The sequence below is a fragment of the Channa argus genome, chromosome 7 (assembly GCF_033026475.1).
Source record: "Channa argus isolate prfri chromosome 7, Channa argus male v1.0, whole genome shotgun sequence".
NCBI classification, from domain to species: Eukaryota; Metazoa; Chordata; class Actinopteri; order Anabantiformes; family Channidae; genus Channa; species Channa argus.
Window position 1 is genome coordinate 24,898,157 of NC_090203.1, and position 21,254 is coordinate 24,919,410.

At 38.2% G+C, this 21,254-nt stretch overlaps 1 protein-coding gene across 4 annotated transcripts in view; it reads left to right on the forward strand.

The window, feature by feature from the left end:
- Nucleotides 1-21,254, forward strand: part of grik2 (glutamate receptor, ionotropic, kainate 2) — a 257,673-nt gene that overhangs the window by 202,545 nt on the left and 33,874 nt on the right. For all 4 annotated transcript variants that reach the window (XM_067510929.1, XM_067510928.1, XM_067510932.1 and 1 more), the window contains exons 13-15: nucleotides 1,453-1,571; nucleotides 5,763-5,980; nucleotides 17,213-17,438. In XM_067510929.1, the coding sequence (XP_067367030.1) occupies nucleotides 1,453-1,571; nucleotides 5,763-5,980; nucleotides 17,213-17,438 (563 nt within the window). The remainder of the gene's footprint in view (nucleotides 1-1,452; nucleotides 1,572-5,762; nucleotides 5,981-17,212; nucleotides 17,439-21,254) is intronic.

Here is a 21,254-nt window from a genome sequence, read left to right on the forward strand (position 1 = left end):
TCACTGATCCAGCTGCCGACTGCCACGATGCAGCGTGGCATTGATGACAACTTTGCTCATCCATGTTCATGGCGAGTTGTAATTGGCTTTTCTGAACATGAACGGAGGTAACACACTCAGAAATGTCTGCACACGAGGCATCGGGTCACACAGTCACATATGCTATGGCAAGGTCACAGTTCAGTTAAACTCAATTTAGCATTGCAAACTGACAAGCAAGCGAATCTGAGGCAAATTGAGTGAGCGGATGAATTGATTTAGGGCCAAGGATTCTCTTAAAGCAGAAATCAGGGGGATGTTCAGAGGTCCTTGAGTTACACTACACAATGTCCTCCTGGGAACTGCAGAGGTGACAAGAAACGCCAACACTAACCACATTATAATGGAAAAGCCCATTAGTCATTGTGAAGGTACAGCTATGATGCTGCCATTTTATCAATACCCTTATATAGAATTGTGAATTACAGTATTGAACTCCGTGCTACTGCGTTTCACCCAGAGGACAATGGATCAAAACCTTGACAGTGTAGCCGTTTCATCAGCATCATTCTCCATGCAGATTCACATCCACTTGAGCTTATTATTTTTGACTTCCAGTGCAGGGAAAAGGCCCACACTGAGACAAGTCTACATTATGCATTGCAATTTGATTAGTCAAACCCTTGTGTCTGTTAAACAGCTTGAGTCAAGATAGGGCCCCGGTTCCCTTCTCTACTTCAGCATAAACCAAATCAGGTCAGGATGCTTAATTGTAGACCAATCAACCTTTACTAATGTAATGTCACTTTTATTTAACATGAATAAATGAGAAATCTATCTGCTTGAGGAGTGCCTTGAGTGAACAGGGAGTGCTGGGGTCGGCGTGGGCTTGATGGGAATGAACCGTTTGATCTACTGAATATTAATGCTCCTACAAGATTATAAGGATTATTAGTTCTTTTCTCAACTGACAATGGAGTTATTTTCAGACCCCATCGATTAAATTACTGAGGGAATTGCCTTTGATATGAGCACGCCCACATGAGGAGCCACTTTTGGAAAGTGAGTGGTGTTAATTTGAGCCTACTCCCCAAGTATTGTATGTCATTGAAAAACACACAAGCGATTCAGAGAAGAAATCATTTTATTTTTACTTATAGGTGACTCAGTAAATAAATCCCAACCAGCATCTGGCAGTAATTAATGTAATTAACTCTTAATTTACTAATCCAATTAACAGCATATCTATTTGAGGTATGTACATGAAGCCATAGCAACACTTATTGATTATTGTATTGTCAGGATTGATTTGCAGTGTATCATCTCTGCACATCAGTAACTAACCTGTGTTTTCTCTCTTCTGTCTCTGCAGGTAGGGCAGCCAATTTTGGTCTCTTTTATTGTGTGCTTATGTGTATTTACATAACTGCAGTAAACATGTGTGTGTGTGTGTTTGTCCTCTGTTAATTTTAGGTTTAGTCCCTACGAGTGGTATAACCCCCACCCTTGCAACCCTGACTCGGATGTAGTGGAAAACAATTTCACCCTGCTAAATAGTTTCTGGTTCGGAGTTGGAGCTCTCATGCAGCAAGGTAGACGCCTCTGCCTGCTCTCTTTTTGTAGCACAAGTCCCACTTTTTTGCTGGGGGTCAACCTTGCTCTTTGACAATGCCCATGACCATGCATGGGGGCCTCTGTGCATGTAGCTACATGCTTCACTAATCCAACAGGGTGGGCTCAGAGTGGGATTTGATTGATCCGATCAATGAAAGAGGATAGTGCTCATGCATGTTCCCTGTAACCACCCCAAACTGCTTAACAACCTCCCCTCACAGGCATCTGAACAGGTGAGTAGAGCTACCCAGAGAATCTGAGATCAATTAAATTCCTGGGATTGAATATGAATGCGAACACAGCAGTTTACCCTGCTGGTTTGGTTTGTTTCCTTCTGCCAAACAAGTGCCGCATCTTCTCAACTGTTTGGCATCTTTTTAAAATTTAGCCAATTATAACCAGCTAAAAAAATTGAACAGTCAGTAATGAATTGTCTTATTTCCACTACGATGCATGTCACTATAGGAGGTACTGTATATTTTAACTTGCACAAAGCAACTGACAATAGGATATAGGATAGTGTTTATAATCGTCAAAGTGATTATTTTAGTGCCTGGAAAGCATGCGATAAGTGGCATGTCTACCTTGTATCTGAACAGTGGAATGGAGTATTCACTAAACTATGCAATGGGTTAGGCTTGTATAAAGAGTCTGTTTGTCCAAATTAAATCAAGATAAATGGGAATATGGATGAATGAAGAAAAAAAAAAAAAGGTTTCCATTAGCTCTAGTGGTATGGAGCCATATCTACATGCTTATGTAGATATTTTTTGCTTCATAAATAGTGACCTATCACTCCACTGTGGCTTATGGAGGTGGTTCTGTCCCCCAACTTCAATAGGCCCCAGTGTTGTTACAGCAGCTCTGACATGTGATGAACAGGTATGTTTTTTTTAGTGGACAGGGTCCAGGGTGAGTCGTTTGCATTTATCCAATAATAAAACACCTGTGCCATTGCACCTTTTATCAGATCATTAGATGTCAAGTAACCCGAACTTAATTAAACATAACAACCTTCGGTCCTATAGCTGGTCCACACGTCAAAATAAATTGGGGAAGTTGGATGGAACCGTGACACGTTATGTCACACTTGGAATTTTTATTTTTTTGTATACTTAGCAATACCTGTGTACAGTACACCCAATCTATTAACACTTTCTGTATCTCACTTCAGCTGAGTAAATATGTTTTTTTTTTTAAATGTAAATATTTTCCTTATCCAACTACCAAATTTGAACTAAAGTTTGGGGGGGGGGGGGAGCTGACAGGTCCAATTCTGTACTAATGAAGGCAAAACTATCAGCATGACAAGATACCACTAGAGATAAGTTGGAAAATATGTTTTGTGGGTGGAAATGACCCTTTAGCTCTACAGACATCTCAGGCGTTCATGGGGTTTAATAGCTGACTAATTTATGTCTCCTATAGTTTGGGGGTATGCTTACTTCCTTACTTTATGCTGACTAGTATCCCTAAATTATCAATCAACTTTTTCACATTTTATCATGTATTTAATTTGACTTGACTAAATAAGATGAATAAACAGGTTTTAGTTCAAATAGTTTGACATTTAACAATAAGCTACTAGATGCAGTTTTCTCAAAAGCCATCACCGAATCTATGGAGAGTTGACCAGTTGAGAAGATGTGGCTGAGGGCCAGAAGTCTTTGGGAATTTGATTGAATGAACACACAGTGTCCGCATGGCACTGTGCTGGTCTACACTGTAGAGAGGCTCTCCTGCCTGGTGGCTTGCCCCGCCCCCCAGAAAACTGTGGGATGTGCAGTTTGGTCATGACGTTACCTTGGGTACATGACAGTCAGCCCCAACCAGGCTCTGTTCGGGTTCGACTCGCCTCATTTTCTCTGTTTGGGTTTCTGAGATGGAACAAGATAAGAAGCTCAGAGCTGGTGATGTGTTCCACATCTGAACAAAACCTGGAGAGCTGGCCACAGGACTGACACTGAACAAGCAAACTCCACAGCAAACAGTTCTTATGAATATGTGTTTGTGCTTGGTTGCTTGGTTTTTAATTTTGGTTGTGGTTTGATGAATGGGCAAAGTGGTTGGCTGCTGGTTGTTCTGAGTGACTTCAATAACACACTTCAGCCATGTCTAACTGTCGATGTTAAGGGCCCTTAAACAAATTTACATCTATTGAGGCCCTCTCTGCTACACCATAATTTTTCTTAAAGGTGCTCTGTCATTCTGCTTGTTCCATTTTTGGGGAAAAGTGTGCTTAAACAGGTCACTCAGAAATGATGCCCTTTATGGAGGTCACAAATGAGTGATTCGATTCTTGCCTGAAACTAAACTACAGACATTTTCCAACTAACAAAAGCACACATGCTTTCAGACATAACTAAATGCATGATCACAGTGGTATTTCAAATTGAAAACTGAACACAATTAGGGGACCACTGAGAACTTGTTACAAACAGGTATAATATAGGACCTCTAACTGTTTGTAACTAAGTCCTTAAGGATCAGTGTTGGGAAGTGAAGCAATTTTTGATGTAGTGGCCAAGTTGTGGCATTGATCAATTGATACGCGAGTGCATCAAACGGGTTTCCCATGGAGAATTGTTGCAAGAGGAGTGGCTATAAACTCAACAAATTAATTATTTTAGTGTTACAATTTGATTCATAATGTCCAGTATCATTTGGAAATTGTATAAGAGCTGAAGGATTATTTTTGATAATTTATCCCTATTCATACACATGGCGCCAATAGGCGTGACTGGAGAAGAGGATTTATTTATTTATTTTTCCCTTGATGCATCACTAAGCAACTCGCAAAAAAAAAAAAAAGAGTTATATTTTCCAGTCCGGTATCTAGTTCACATAGCCTTCCATAGACGTTTGTTTATGATTACAAAATGCATAAATCTGAATGGTGTGATATGCAATTGCTGTATTATCACAGACAGACAGACACAAATGGGAAATGCAAAAACAGTAAAAATAAAAAAATAAACATTACTATGTTGAGTGATATAATATAGCTACAATATATATTGGGATATCTTGTATCTGTAATTTCCACTCCGACAAATATCTTTTCTGTGGGTTTTCTAAGGGTAAAATACCCCAGACTAACTAATGAATCACTTGCTACAGTAGTTATGGCAAAGATAAGGCAAAGGTAGGTTTGTACAGTATCAACAACAAAATCAATAAGACTAAAAAAGAATAAACTAGAAAACAGCAGAAACGGCTAAATAGAATAAATCAAAATAATTGGAGGAAGAAAAACTTTCAGTGCAGTCTGTTGTTAACTCTCCATTGCAGTATCTGTGGGTTCAAGCTGCTGTTGGCTGTCATGTCTTTCCCTGCATGCTCCCTGTACTAGACAGTTCACCCAGAGGACTGCAAGAAAGAAAGAAAGTTTGATGAAAAGTGAGAGTGCAGATTGAGTCTCTCACAAAGGGAGCGAAGCACAGGAGTTCTTAACCTCCTACCTCACTGACTCTTTATCAGCTTTCCCTGTGAGTGAATTTTACAAAATCCGAGCTTTCAATTGCTTAAGCCGCTTGAGTAGAATAGTCCTCATATAACCCAGGCCCACCTTCTTTCACCCGGACAACAAACCTCCCTCCCACTCTACCCACGCACATATGCTCCGTAACGCTCTGCATACATTCTGCTTAATTCATGCATAATTAACTGAATTTTGTGCCATAATAAGAAATAAAAAGTAGTTAAAGTATCTGTTAGTTTACTTAGCCCCCTTTTGCACAGCATCAAAGTCTCTTGAGTAAACTGCATTAAATATTTTTCCAGGAAGTTACACGCGGTTTGATTGGCAGCCTACTTACAATGAATTGTTTCTGTCAGTGGTTAGATTGACACCCACAGAAGCTTGCCAACGAACTCACCAGGTACTCTAGATACACTTACATGTCACAAGAAGGTGCACATTAATTTTTTAATGCCACTTGCAGACATTTTTTCTGTCACCTTTTGAATCTAAACAATGCGAATTTAGCTCTTAGAGAGGCGTTATCACCAGATCCAACCAGGCTTTCCACTCTGTCCATTCTGTGTGTTTGTGTCTGAGTGGGTGACTCAGGCAGAAGTTGCAGAGGTCCAGCCTTGTCTGGGTGCTGCCCCCCTGTTCTAATACCCTACCAGGGCCTCACGCCGCCTCCTCTGCTCCTCTCGTTCAGGATCTGAGCTCATGCCGAAAGCTCTCTCCACCAGAATTGTAGGAGGAATCTGGTGGTTTTTTACGCTCATCATCATCTCCTCCTACACGGCAAACCTGGCAGCCTTCCTCACCGTGGAGAGGATGGAGTCGCCCATTGACTCTGCTGATGACCTGGCCAAGCAGACAAAGATAGAATATGGGGTAATAGAGGACGGCTCCACCATGGCCTTCTTCAAGGTTAGTTGTAATTGGATGATATTAAACCAGCAATAGCACCTGCTAATGCAGTGTGTTACACATGTATACATTTTGTTATTTTACAGCGTTATTAAATATGTCAAACCTTGTTACTAGTGCTGATTTATAACTGGAAATATATGGGTCTTCACTTCACCAGACAATTCATACAAATAAGATAAGGGTCCTGCTGACTGTTCTCAAGTAACGACTTATAACTATATTTTAAATATTATAAATATTTGACTTATATTTTATTATAACATGTAGCATGCAATTTTTTTTTTACAAAGGAAGTGCAACATTTATAATAGGAAAGTGATTTGAAATTGGTTGGATGGCGTGATTAAAATACCACGCGCCTGGGTTAACTCCAGAGTATGTGTGGAGACTCTGGGCTTAGTGAACTGAAGTACTTCGGTTTTTGTTAGTGATTTTGTTTAGAGGTTGTGGGTCAGACTACAATCTTTTTTTTTTTTTACTACATGCTGTGTTTAGTGCCCAAAGATAACCATAACAAAATGAATAATGCTGCTGTCAGAGTACTGCAAAATTTGATATTTTGTTGGAAAAATGTAGCCAGACATATCCTTATTATGTTAATAGAAAAAAATTCTGTTGCAATTATGTTTCCCACAAAACATATGTTGGTTTGTATTTTGAATCGAAATGTCATTGGTCAATGTTGTTTAGGTGACAGGATTGCAAATTATAGCAGTAATCTTCTCACATTTATGTGAGATGGTTTTCAATTCATTTCCTGGAGACTTAAGCTATATATTCACTTCTTCCCTAACTTTACTGGAATCCTAATCTAAATCTAACCATATCCTGATTCTAACCTTAAATCAAGCCATTACTGTGAAATTCAATGATTCCTTGGTCTCAACAAGGTCGCTGCTGTTCTCTTAATGTTAGTGTGCAAACAGGTTTTGCTATACTCTCATTACAGCTAACCTAGATTGCTAATATTTCCATGGTCATGATTAAGACAAAGGACAAAGGACTCGACTTCATACAGACTTACTTACAACATGTTGTATCGTATAAAACTTTAACCCAATTAATTTGTGATCTAATCTAGTTTTCTCCAAATCTGTAACAAAAACTAACCCTGCCTTTTTTTTTTACCCATGTTTTTTTACAATTTCCTCCGGCAGAGTTGTCTTTTAAAGATAATGAAAATAATTATTATTCTGGTTCGAAGCCAAATTAACAAAAAGGTCAAATGTTTAGTAAGTTCTTAAAATAATATGTTACTTTTGACGGTCCAATTATGCGTATATCACCATATGGAGTGATGGACCTGTTATTTTAAAGGATCTAAAATACCTTACAATTATACCTACAATTATTCAGAATAAAGCATTACAGAAACTAGACAGGATTTTAAAATTTAGCTTTTGTGAAAAAGTTTCATTCATTAAGTTCTTGATTTTTTTTAATAATTTATAGCCTGAATAAAAGCTCCAGGGTCTGTCATTCCACTTCTAATGACAGAAAAGTCTTTTCTTCAAGATTTATCAAGACAAAATTTTAGATTTTTTCAGGAGTAATAAACCAGAAACAATTAAGATACTTTTATGATAAAAGATATGTTAAGACTACGAAATTTGAAGGGTTTATGCCTGTCTTCAAAAGCTTCCCTTGTCCCAAAGGTATACTTGAATAAAGACTGGTTGTTGAGAAAAAAATAAGGAAACTATCAATCCACTTTAAAAGGGGGTTACACAACTTGAGCCCTTTACAATTCTCTCTTACTTTTGAGCTTTTCTTGAATGAAATGGTATTTTGTAGGTGATGAACAGCTTTTAGTTGTTACAAATCGTTTAAAATATAAAAACACATTCTCATCCCACAGCCTCAAAGTGTGGTGCTTTGTACATACGTATTCACGCCACAAGTAGCCTTTGTTGTTACTATTGGACGCTCCAGAAGCGCCACAAATTTACACCCTGGGAACAACTGCGTAAAACTGAGAAAGAAAATTTTTAAAAGTAGAATTAAAATGAAAGTAACTTTAAAAAAATAAATGGATATGGCTCGTTTCCAAATTAGCCAATCAAAAAGTGTTAGGGCAGAGACAGACTAAGGCAAAGATCTGTCATTCGCCAGCGTTGGGACATCAGTGAGCATCCATCAGCTTAGTTTTGTGTGTTCATACTCATACCCCACCATTGTCTTTTCAATCGGTTTAGTAGGTTATTCAGCTATACATCAATCAGCCACAACATCAATTTCATCTGGTGGCCTCTAATTTAAAATCTAATGAACTAATAAATGCTGATGACATAACCAGTAATCACCAGTCAGACCATATGATGGTTAAAATGAGCCCCACTTTTCCCAACACTGATTTTTATCCCTTCTTTTATAATTTTCTGTACATGTTTTGTAGTAATTGTCAAAATCAGAATTCTTTAAAATACATTGTTTTTCAGGTGCAGTACTTTTTTATTTAAAGTATTTTTGTACTTTAAATAATATGTAGATAATCTGCTTAATGATTTTACTTAAGTGAAATATTTTAAGTTGTACTTTGTTTGGCCAATACTTGCACTTTTACTTGAGTACTGAGTTTGTGTACTTGCTGGCCGTGTAGCTGCAGACTGCTTAGAGGGGCTATGTTGACCCTTGTCCTCCATGGATTTATTAAGACCACCAGTATTAATTCAAGATTCACTTTATGGATTCCATGGGGAAACTGTGTTTCCTTGTTACAGCTGCTAGCACTGTGGCTTATCGGTGTAAACCATCTCTAGTGAAAATTTAGTGAGCCAAAGAGGGGAGAAGTTAATTAGCTAACATGCTTTATTTACGGTTTGTATTTATGTGGCCCCACATCTTCCTTTGTCTTCCTCTCACACAAGCGCAGAACATATATGCTGAAGGCTCACTGGCTCTCAGCTTTGTGGTGTGTTCGAGTGCCCCTTGTTGGCGCCAACAAAAGACGATGTGAGCCAAAGCAGCAGTTGGCCGTCATCACTGCTAGTTCTGTTGATGTTGGCTTGGCGTGTCATGGCCCCTTACTCAAAACAGACACAAGACCTCAATAAATTAAGATAAAATGACCAAAAATAAAATAAATTGTCTGTGCCCGGAGGTCATTTCTGACTGCATATCATTGTACTGCCAACTACAGAGAAACCTCAGGTGTTCAAACCCAGAACCTTCTATGTTTGAGGTGACAGCAGTAACCACCCAGTCAACATGATTAAAAACTATTTTTGCCACAGAAATAACCTGGAATTATGCAGCAGCAAAAGTTCTGCTCTTGCCAAGTTTCTGCTTGGTAATCCTCTGAGCGCAAGGTCATATAAAAACATACTGCTTATTGAAGGTGTTAATCCAGCCAAGTTTCAAAGTTTTCCTACCTTAAATCATTGTACTACTTTTACATTCTGACTATTTATCCCCTCATGCAATTTGTTGATATCACTCAATTTTGCTTTTTTTCACACCTTGTTTTCATCCATCTGTGCAATAAGCACACATGCTCACAGGTGCTGTTCACACACAGGGAGACGGTTGTGATTAATATGTTTGTGTGACCATCTTTTAGCGTGAAGTTTAAACACATAATTTTATTAGAAAACTGCTGCGGGGATAATTTTAACATGTACTGTCATAAAAACAACACTTGGTGTACAAAGCGGCATACTGTATGTGCTGTTAATTATGTTGGCCGTGCTGAGGTGCTTTTGAAGTGAAATTGTTCAACCAGAGGTCAGAAACTGTACCATGTACTAGGTTGGTCAGTAAAGTTTGACTGACCCCTCTATTTTTATGGCAGATATTTTGGGATGATCAGGATCTAGCTGAGGATAACTTGTAGATGTCTCTCTTAAAAGAAAGATAAAGATAGACAGAAATACAATAACAATGTTACTTTTCCACTAAAAGAAAGTGAAAAAGCCTCATAGGAAGGTGGAGATGCTCCTGGAGCGTCCAAAACCAATGTGAAAGCATAACTGTGACTTCAATACGCTGTTGTTTCCATAGCATCAAATAGTGCCTCTTCTAGAGCAACCAATAGTAACGACAAGGGGTACTCTACCAAAGCGGCACAAATTGATGCCTTAGGAAGCGTCAATGTCTGATGCTGTGGGATGATAACGTGTTGTTTGGGCACAGGAAACAGAAAGTTAGGCTTAGGGAGACAATCGGTTGGTTTAAAATACTGATTAAAGTAACACAGAGAAACAGTATCAACAGGACATAAACAAATGTCTCTGATCAGAAATGATTGTGTTTTGAACCACCCATCCACTCTCTAGAGACTTAACTCTAAATCAATTCAACCACTTCGTTCAGCTCATTTTCTGTTAATAAATGTAGTGATTCATTCTTTCAAAATACTACATCAGAAAGCGATCCATCTAGTGCATTCAGTTCCCAATTAAAAAAATGATTATGCTCCTGTGCAACTAAGTCTCAAATTCGATTACATGGCTAAAATATTGTATAAGCACCACTCATTCAGGGTTCAACTTGTGATTTACAGAAAGAAAGCTTAAGTAACATCTTTTATGAAACTAAATACATAAATAGACACATGCCAGACCCACTGAACTGCAGCTTTGAACTTGAAATCCATGGGTTGCCTGTTTTTGTACCATGCATTCTTTTGTTCTGTCTTTGAGTATTAATGATTCCAGAGAGATGCAAAGGGCATTTGTCCTTCATTGAGTAAACATATTCTGTCTGCAAATCCTGTCGGAGGGGTTTAAAACACTGCTGTGATGATGGATGAAGTGTTTTGATCAGACTTATCAGTGCAGCAGACTCAGATGGTGTGTGAAAACATCACAATCGCTAGTCAAACCTAGGAAGAGACTGCAAAACACCCACTGTCTGGGTAGTTTTTGGCTTCTGCTGTAAAATACAGTTTTAATGGCGGCTAATTATGTAAATGTCTTCACAGGATAGTCTCTGAGTCATTGAAGCTTTTCACTCATCTTCCTAGCAGGGACATTCCCAGTGGACTGTTGCTGGTGAATAGTTTAATAAGCAAACATGCTGTTGCCGTGTCTTTCTTGTTAACTAATAAAACCACATCTTATTAAATACAGTGCTGCTTTTTCACCTTGTGTGTATAATGTGGCTGATGTCTGTCTGATGTGTACATGGCAGTGTCACTGAGCTTCATGTCTCCAGGCTACACGAGCGTGAATTGTTTTGCATTAGCCATACGACAAATCACAAAAACAGAGATGTAGACCACATTTATATCAATATATTATTTTACATGCAGCAGGTCTACAAGTCTTTCTTTACGCCATTAAACTGATTTGACTTCCAAGAGTTAAAGTATTTTTCTTTAAAACTGTTGCTTCCAAACATTAAAACAACATGGATCATGTTTTAACAAGTTGTTGGTACCTAAGCATCAATAAACATAATTAGTTCATAACTAGTTTTCACCCTTTAAAACAGCTGGTTCAGCAAGCATTTGTTTAAATAACAGCTATTTCGTGGTCACTTAAAATGCCGACAGTTTGGCAGCTAGAGTAACACTATATTTTGTCTGAGATGTCAAAACTAGGACATAGTTGTTTGATTGGACTTGGACACGGAGAAATGTGTTAGGTTTAGACACAAATTAAACATGGTTAGATTTAGGAACAATATTAGCAATAGGATAAAATGACTTCCGTAGTGATACAAACAGTGTTTTATGTATTTAGAATCACATATATTACATGTCGTTGTTTCATAACGAACTTAACCTCCAAGTCTCCTGTGGGAATGTCCTCTGCTTTGTATCAAGAGTCTGACAATAATGTTTGGACTCAGGGGCCATGTTGTGATCTATGTGGTCTGTTTATCTATGACTGCTATAGTGGTTACCTGCCTATCCTTTGTTTTGTTTTACTAAAAGAAATTGTTCACATCTTGTAAGCACATATGACTTGGCAGCGCAAGCCTGGATTAGCGAGCCTGATGGAAAACCTCCACTCACATATCCTGGCATCATCAGTAATCTTGTTTTTCGACTGGCTGACTGTTGCATACAGTCTGAAAGAGTGAAAAAGTTTCAAATCCCTTAAAGCTCATCAACAGGTTTGCAGTAGCTGGGTGCAACATCCCCAAATTTACAAGCCAGGAAACAGGCAAACTGAGAGCACATCATTTTCTCAAAAGTAACTTAAGAACCCAAACTAAATAAGTTAAACCCCAGTTGCCAAAATATTCATAGTATCATCAGCAACACATCTCTACAAAGTTTTTTCAATGCTTTTTAACATAACATTAGTCAACACCACGCCCCCCCCACCCAGGCAGACTAATGAAACATTTATGTGTCCTACTGTCACACAGAGCCTGAGCCAGAGCTTTTACTCCAACATCATTACAGACAGCACAAAGACAACATGCGATGTTGCCCAGTGACTGTTAAATTGTGTACAGAGGTGGGGACTGGATTCAGCAATAACCTTCCTGGTTGTTTGCTGTTTAAAAAAATACTTATTAATTTAGTCTGTGTTTGTTTCTTTTCCAAATCATAAAAACTTAAGATTTCGTTATAAATGTTTTCAATAAACTACAAAAAAGGAGTATCTGGATAGCTTTAACTCAACTACCACATGAGCCTGCTAAATTGGTTTCGTTAAAAAAAATAAAATAATGTAAGTTGGTTCAACTCATAGGCGAAAAATTCGGGTCAAAACAACTATATTCTGAAGTGATCCGAAAATGAAAACTCAACTATTTAAGTGAAACACAAAATTAACAAAACTCAAACTTAACGAGGAAAGCTTAATTATTTCCACTAAATATCTGTATGTTTTACAGTGTACAACCTCTCACCCAACATATTTTTAAATATACATATTTGATGTGGAGTCTGACCCACCAATGCTCATGTGACAACCTTTAAAATCACCTTCCTATTCAACTATACAGCAAAGCTTTCGGAGTGGAACGTAATAAGTGAACAATTACAGCCAGAAAAGTAAACTAATGACAAATCTATTATTATAAAGGTTTATTACATTTGATAAACTAAAAAATAAACATTTTAAACATTTCTGATGAAACAACACTTTTATTAATTAAATGCATTAACAATTATGTTAATGCATGAAAAGTCAGACACCGTAGAGGCCATCTGAGCATGATTTAGCTTTAGCTTTGTCACATGATGCGGTCCCCTGCAGAACGTAGTTATCCGAAGATTGGACACTTTGGTTATGAATGGATGGACATGGTAGCAAAAATACCCAGTAGTAGTGACTGTGGCAAGACACTAAACCCCAACTTAGTTGCTCCTGGTGAGTGTTGGCCAGTATCGGTGTATGAATGTGTGTGTGATTGTGAGTGTGAATGGGTGAATAAGAAGCAGTGCAAAGCGCTTTGAGTGCCAATAGGTAGAAAAGTGCTTTATAAGTGCAGACCATTTAGTTCAGAAACAGCTCATCTACTGGCACTTTCATGTAACAATCGGCAATATTTCTTGGCACAGTTTGGGTCCCTCTGAGCACTGTTTAAATGCCTGCCTGTCTGGTACCAACAACCATGCCAAAATAAAAGTCACTAAAGTCTTTCTTCCCACAGTTGCAGCTATATGATTGGCTGATACAATATTTGCTTTAACAAGCGGTTAAATAGCTGTACCTCATAAAGTGGCTGGTGAGTGTATTTTTTAATGAGTGTAGTGCTAAATTTAGGAACGCGAAGTAAGGTGCAAGTAGGCAGATGGTGTGAATGGTTGATGTACAAAGTGTAGGACCATAACCCCACTGACCAACTTCACAGGTGAACTACACTAATTACATTACTTGTGCTTTGCATTGGAGAATCTTAAGTTCTATATCTAAATACAGTTTTTAAAGTGCTGATTCCATTTCAACACAACTGTTGCAACGCCTGATAACACCAAGCATTATTAGTTAAAAACTGCAGACTTGGGATGGCGTTCATCATTTACAAAGACATTACACACCATATGTGTAATGTCTTAGTAAATTAAATTACATTAGCTTATATTTTCACATACTGTATTGTCTTGGGAGTAAACAACTAATATGCTTTTAAAGTAAGTTGCTACCACTGCTGCCTGGCTCCTTCACACAGCGTCTGCTGCTTCACCGTGATTGTTAACTTTTTCCTCCAGACTTTGTCACCTTCCTACATGAGTAGTAAACTTGATATTCTATATTGTATTGTATTAAACACAATTTGAGGTGGCACGTTTCTCTGTTAAGCACCCACTCTTTTGTCCAACCGACCAGAATCATAAAAAACATTTAACAAGGCTGTAGTCAATCAAAACGTGATGTTTTACTGCATGATCAGATAGTTATTTGAGAACATTTTATTGATGTGTACAGTATCAACATATTTGCAACTTGCTGTTTGTGTTAAATTGTATTCATAGACAATGTATTCTGGCTATAATTACATCCTCCCTCCAAAAAAATAAACAATTACAAACAAACAAAACAAAACTTATTTGCATAGGCAGATTAGTAGTATGGGAACAAAATTAGAGAGGGATGTAGATCAACAGCACCGTAGAGAGTAGTCAGCGGAAACCACCCATATGAATATACTGGTGGTGCCAGTCTAGCAATTCTCCCACAAGTTTAGCAAGTTTGTCCCTTTTGACTCGTGACAAATCTAATCACTATTCTATCAGACTTTCCACTTTGAGGAGAGTTGAAATTCTCATTAGCACCTCCACGCAAAACAGCTTTAAAATTTTCCTTGTATTGCTTCAGATTGTTTCTCCAGTATAGTAAAGCTTGTTTTAACACCAGTAATGAGATTTAGATTAATGTTTGAAACATCTGAAGTGTGGCTCCTGAGAGATCTTCATCAGGTAACTGAGCAGCACAAAGCAGAACAGGCAACAATAAAAAGACACAAACACACTCATCACTCAAGTGGTTGGGATCTGTTTGATTGGAGTCAGTCTACTCTCAGACTTGACCAATCAGAGAAGTTATTGCTGACTGATTCTCCCATATAGAGATAAAACATGCATCTGTGGGGAAAATAATCCACATTAGTTAACATTAATACATTGCCAGTATATCTTGTCCTTCTTGTCTCTTCACTTCACTAAACAATCTAATCAGCTTTAACTGGGTCTCTATCACCTAAAGCAGGTTTACTTGTATCAGTAAAATTGTTGCGAAAATCTATAACCATCACAAATGATACAGGTACATGACATTTAATGCCAAAGAAATTTTACACATAATGACACAACCCAATACATCATAACATCTTCTTGAAATCTGCAATTTGATTTTACATACACAACTGGAATTACTCTGCACTACCTTTTTCTACTCCCCAAGATCCTGGAGCCCTCGGGTTTTGTTATTCTGCTGATTCTGCACTGTTGGCCAGAAAATAGGCTCCTGTAAACTGTTTGGGGAAGTTGCAAGACTAGCTGACCCAGACCCACTCATCTTCCTGTGTGGGCACAGCATAGAGATGGAATTAGAAATAAGGCTGTTTATGTAGAAAATCTGAACTACAGGGAGATAAAGTGTGCCGCAGGCTCTGACAGGAAATCCTGTGAACTAGTAGTTCAATTTACATTTACAACCCAGGTCCAGTCATCAAGAGGACCTGCAGATAAAAATGAGACTCAGTAACACTGAAGACAATGCTGGACCACATATTCTTATTACTACACATTCAGTGCTCAACTGATGAAACATAAAGACACTTATATATTGTGGATAAATTAAAAATAAAAAGTGAGGGTTAATAAAGTAAACCTTACCACATTCACCACTTTCCTAAATCTAAGTAAAAATTTCTGTTTGTTGAGGTAACAACATGAATATAATGTTAACATTAGTAGCTTTGCAACTACTCATTCGTAACTGAGCTAATGCCTCAATTAGCAGCAGTGGCTTTCAAGCTCTTTAAAATGAGCATTTAAACAGGAAGTGTCAGAGAGTCAAGGATGAGTTGACAGTGGTGCTTTCAGTATCCAGTGAGCGGAGCTCCACTGATAAAAGACACTTGGTCAAGATTTAATGTTTTTGTGTATATCAGTTTTTTTTGCAAAAGGAAAAAAAACATTTGTTGGTATCAACTTGCATTTATATTAATAGTCAGCATATCCTCATTATGGTAAACTAAAACTTCAAAAATCCAGTTGTAGGTAGGTTTCCCACAAAACATGTGTTTGAAGCTGTATAGAAAAACAATTTCTGGAGAGAAAAGTGTAATACTGGCCTTGGTCAACAGGTGTCAGAATATGCAGTGTTTATGGGCACAAGGTGGTTTTAATGTTGTGGCTGATCTGCGTATTCTACGGTGTTACTGACGGATAATTTTGGACCTTTCTTCTACTTTTTTTTTTTTTGAGAGCTATTGATGAGTACCTGTTGTGCTTTCTCCGGTGGTTTAAGTGTAATCAGCCCTGTATCTCTGTGTGGAGCCTCTGGAAGCCCACCTCAGCTCTCTGCTTAACGTGAAGTATAGGTGGATATCTGACTCTCCATGCATTCACGGCCACTGCTCCCTCCTTATCAGCAGTCTGAAGCTTGCATGCTCAATCGCCTGATTTGTCAAGGGTGACTCTGAAAGATTCTGATAGGCACTCCGCAAATCACCCAGTTGATCTAAAATATCGACCAGCCACAAAAAGTCATTACACACAATAATGGTGGGCAGGACCTTGAAGATGTGACTTAATTAGGTTTCAAATGGCTTCAAAAATGCCTTCAAATCTGCTGCCCTGGAGAGTAATGTGCTCTTGGATTTTCTCAGTGATTACAGGTGTAGAAAGTGAGCAACACTGCTATTGTCCGTGCCACAGCTGCTCTTAACTATAGGTGAGAGCAGAAGCACAGACATCAGAGATGTATACTCCGTACAAGTGATGATGACAGAAATCATACGTATGCCACTGCTGGAGCTAGGGAGAAAAAAGTTATGCTGTAGCAAATTGCATTTTTCTTAATGAAATTTAGAAAGTAATTGGATGAAAGTGGATCTGTAGGCATTGACAGAGCTGCATACACTGGTAGCATTTAAATGACAGTGCTCTGCCTCTCATTGTTTCTTATAGTTGCTCAGAACATTGTTACTGCTGAGGCAGAGAAAGCTCATTAACCTCCAACCCACAACTTTAAACTTATCAAAACACAGCATAGTTTTAACAGTTAAGGAACCCAACCCAATATAATATTACAGTGGTCTTTGTGTATGTGGTTTAGATCTCTTCTCTTACTCTTAATGCCATTCCATGTCTTCTTACAGAAAACCAAGATATCCACCTATGATAAGATGTGGGAATTCATGAGCAGTCGGAGGCACTCAGTGATGGTGAAGAACATTGAGGAAGGCATTCACCGTGTGCTCACCTCAGACTACGCATTCCTCATGGAGTCCACAACCATTGAGTTTGTCACACAGCGTAACTGCAATCTCACGCAGATCGGAGGCCTCATTGACTCCAAAGCCTATGGGGTGGGCACGCCAATGGGTACGTATGCTGTAGTTTAAATACAATATGTTCTGCTGAGGTAACTCATAAGCTCTTGTGCCGTTTAAAATAGCCGACTGGTTGCATTGTGAAATTTAAAAGTTCTTAACATAACAAAGAGCTACCTGCACTTGGTACAATGGGACGCACAGTTTTCTGTGAACTATGCCTACTTGTGGTCCTTTGCAGTCATTGCGGTACTACAACCTGTTTTTTGCAGTGTGTCAATGCCATGCTGTGTGAGTATGTATAATCCTGTCATGTGCTGTCTTGCGGCATCATTCTGGGTGAAAGTTTTTTCTGTCTGTGGACTGTTTAGAGTTTGATACAATTGCATTTGAGCCAGTGTTCATATACAAACAACGAGCTCTTCTCGTAGATCATTGCCTTGTACACACCTAATGTAGTATCAATAGAAGTTTGTGCATGTTCGGAGTGGAAGTAGAGATACATCAAAGGGCAAGTTGAAAGTATGAATTTGCATATTTTTTTCATATTTTTATTCTGACTGTGATGCTGGGTGTCCATATTAAACAATACTAAAGCTTTAAAATAGGAGCTGGATGTATAAGGGAAAAACTCTTAAAGACTTTCTCTATAAGATGCAGAAGTCTAGTTTTGGGTCTGCATGCCCACAACATACACTGTTGCACCCACCTGCTCTCATATTAGACCCGTAACTCATCACTTTACACAGGGCACAAGCTGGCCAATCAGAACAGAATGAACTTTAAGGCACAGACACGAGTTAAATTAACTGTTTCACATGGAAAAATGAATTATAGTTAAAATTAGGTTTTGGTGAGAGTAAGAAACCAAAACATTTGCCTCTTCATTGTCCTTGAAGAAAAAGGCTAGAACACACTCATGACTCTATTGCATCTCTTTAAAGCAGCCAAAGTATTTTGGGTTCTGGTGTTTATATTATGAATTTATGCATTTTAAACATCTTTGATTGTTCTCTGTTTTACCCTAAATGATTATGGTGGTGAGGCAATCTTTAAATATGAACCATTAAAGTAGTCGTTGATGAAAACACGAAACTGAACTTCCCTACCTAGGTGTATGTCATTACTGTATGGAAATATTGTGTGATTTCTATGCAAATTAAAAGGTGCAAAAACTGTATTTTGGTGTTTACATTGCACTACGTTCCCTCCTCATGTGGAGGAAGACTTAGCGAATAAAATCCCAGGGCTATCTCCAGCAGGCAGGAGAACACTGTAACATAAATAGAGGGATGAATAGAGAATGTGGCACATTACACGTTGTCAGTGGAGGTGCAACATTTGATTACGGGGTTCCGCAGCAGATTTTCATAATCCTGTTACAAATGCAGTGAGAAGAAAAAGCAGTTATGTAACTGCAGAATTCCCACTGGCAGACAACTTAACATGATGACCTCGTGCAAGAGGCTGCTCTAAAGCTGTCATGTTCTACTGTATATCTATTCAATCATATTCGTTAAAAGCAAGGGGATTGGTAATTCCTGGATGGAGAATGCTGAGCTCAAGCCAGAGTTTAAAATGGAGCTCATAGGATACATTAGTATATTTCTTCTACCATTAAAAGATAATTGATTTGAAATAACTCTACACAAAGACCAAAAACGGTCTTTGTCAATACTTTAGGGCAGGGGTATTCAATTATGATTTAAGGAGGTCCAAATAGAGAAAATGTCCACATGTACAGGTCTGCAGCATCGTAATGTTTAATGTTAGCATTATAATTTAGTTATACATTACAATTATTTTATATATATATTGAAAGAGCATTGTTATCGTATCAGCATTTGCACTGTGTGAAGTCAACATAGAAATCAAATCAAACATAGAATGCTATAATTTCAGCTATTTACCTGTATTTATTCTCTGCAGGGCTATATACAATAATAAATTAAAAAATGTATACTAAAAGTAAAAGAATGCAACTCTGTGGGAACACTTGTTAGCTAGTTGTTGGGCAATAAATGAATGTGTTCTAATCTTCATTGATTGATTGATTGGTTGGAGTTTTACATTCCAGCTTTGAGCCACGGCCATCATCTCAGAGCAGATGAGACACAGTGGTTTTGAGCTTCCTACGGGAAGAATGAAGATGTATGCCTTAGTCCATTCCGGATGGAAAGCCCGGGTTTTCTTTGTCAACCTTTCGTCTTTTAACACAAACCATGACACACTGAGTTCACTGCTTTTCATTCAGTTGTCTTCTCACTTTGCACTTTAGATTTTTCTCTCTGTGTCTTGGTCACTGCCTATATTTTCATTAGGAATACAGATTTTCCGTGCCTATATTCAGTGAAGACCCGTTCTACTCTGCCTGTGGTTGGCTGACATTCTCACCTTGACCAATCTCAGTTCACTAAAACTGAAACAAACTGAAAATGGTATGTCATTTCAGTCACGGTGTACAGACAGGATAGAGGATAGGTCCAGACCCGGACTGCGGTCTGCCTATTAGTGACCACTGCTTTAGGGCATCCTTACCCTGTCTCAGCATCTCCGCTCTAAGCGGAGAGGGACCCAGTAAATATATACACTGATCAGCCATGGACAGAGATCAGCATGTTGATCACTGACTACTCTCCACGTATTAACTTGCAAAGTTTAAACCAAGGTTATGTGGCTTATGCTATAACCATTCAACTATCCCAAGGTCCCTCGATTTTCTTGGTTTTGAGTAAAATTTTGGGACGATGGATTTCCATTACATGCAGTAGCTATATAACCTTAGCGTATCTGTTGAAAATGTTACATCATTTTAGCTGTGGTTCAGGAGATAGAGCACAATGCCCACCAACTGCAGGGTTCTTGGTCCAGTCCACAGACCTTCCTGTCCAAATGTGGAAGTTTCCTAGAAGTGATATGAATTTCTGCTTTCGGAGGAAGCTGTTAGATAGTTCAACTATCTGACCACTATTATCACTGGAATGTAACAGGGTGAAAAAAATGAACTAATGCCAAGGACAATTTTAAAATGAGATATTTTAGCTAAAGATAACATTGGGAATGTATGTGCATGCATGCCAGAAGATTAAAATGTACGTTTTTGACTTGAAATGTCACAGCTCAAAATATGTCTTAGGTTAAACATAAAAACAAGATCAAATCAATACATTTGTATGGGAAAAGTAAACCAAGTCAGCCAATAGTGTATATCAAAATATAAGATTGTTACTTTTTTTAAGGTTTCTTTTTTTCAAAGTGGTGTGCAGGTGTACAGGTGTACAGGTGTGCTACATCAGCCTGTATTCAATGTTGCAGCATAGACTTAAGGGGACCCACTTTCCTCTTAATATCTAGTTTTACCCAGTTGTTTCTCTTTATATAGCTTTAAAGATGTCAAAACACTACGATTCGCACTATTTAACAATGGAACTTATTGCACAACAGCTATATTGTCCAAAATAAAGATAGTGTTTGGGTCAATTAGCTCTTAGTATTCAGATACATATTTAATTAAGCAATTACTGCAGGAAAATATACTATAAGTATCACATCACCCTTGGCATTTGTAAATTCCACATATTAAAAGACTCCAATCAGTATCAGGGCCAAAGATCTTTATCAAGACATCCCTAATTTGTAGACATCATCCATAATTTATTAACTAATACAAAAATCATCTACCTGCAGAAATATGTCTGTGTGGAGGACAGATGATATCCAGTCACTGTATCCTCCTGACAAATCAGCGAAATGTCCTCTGGGACACTGAATGCTGGCAAGGTCATTTACCCCTGTTTGTGTATGCTCTGCTGGTCGGCCGCAGAAGGTAATTTGAGTGAATGTTTAGCTGTGTGTGAAAACAGTGGAG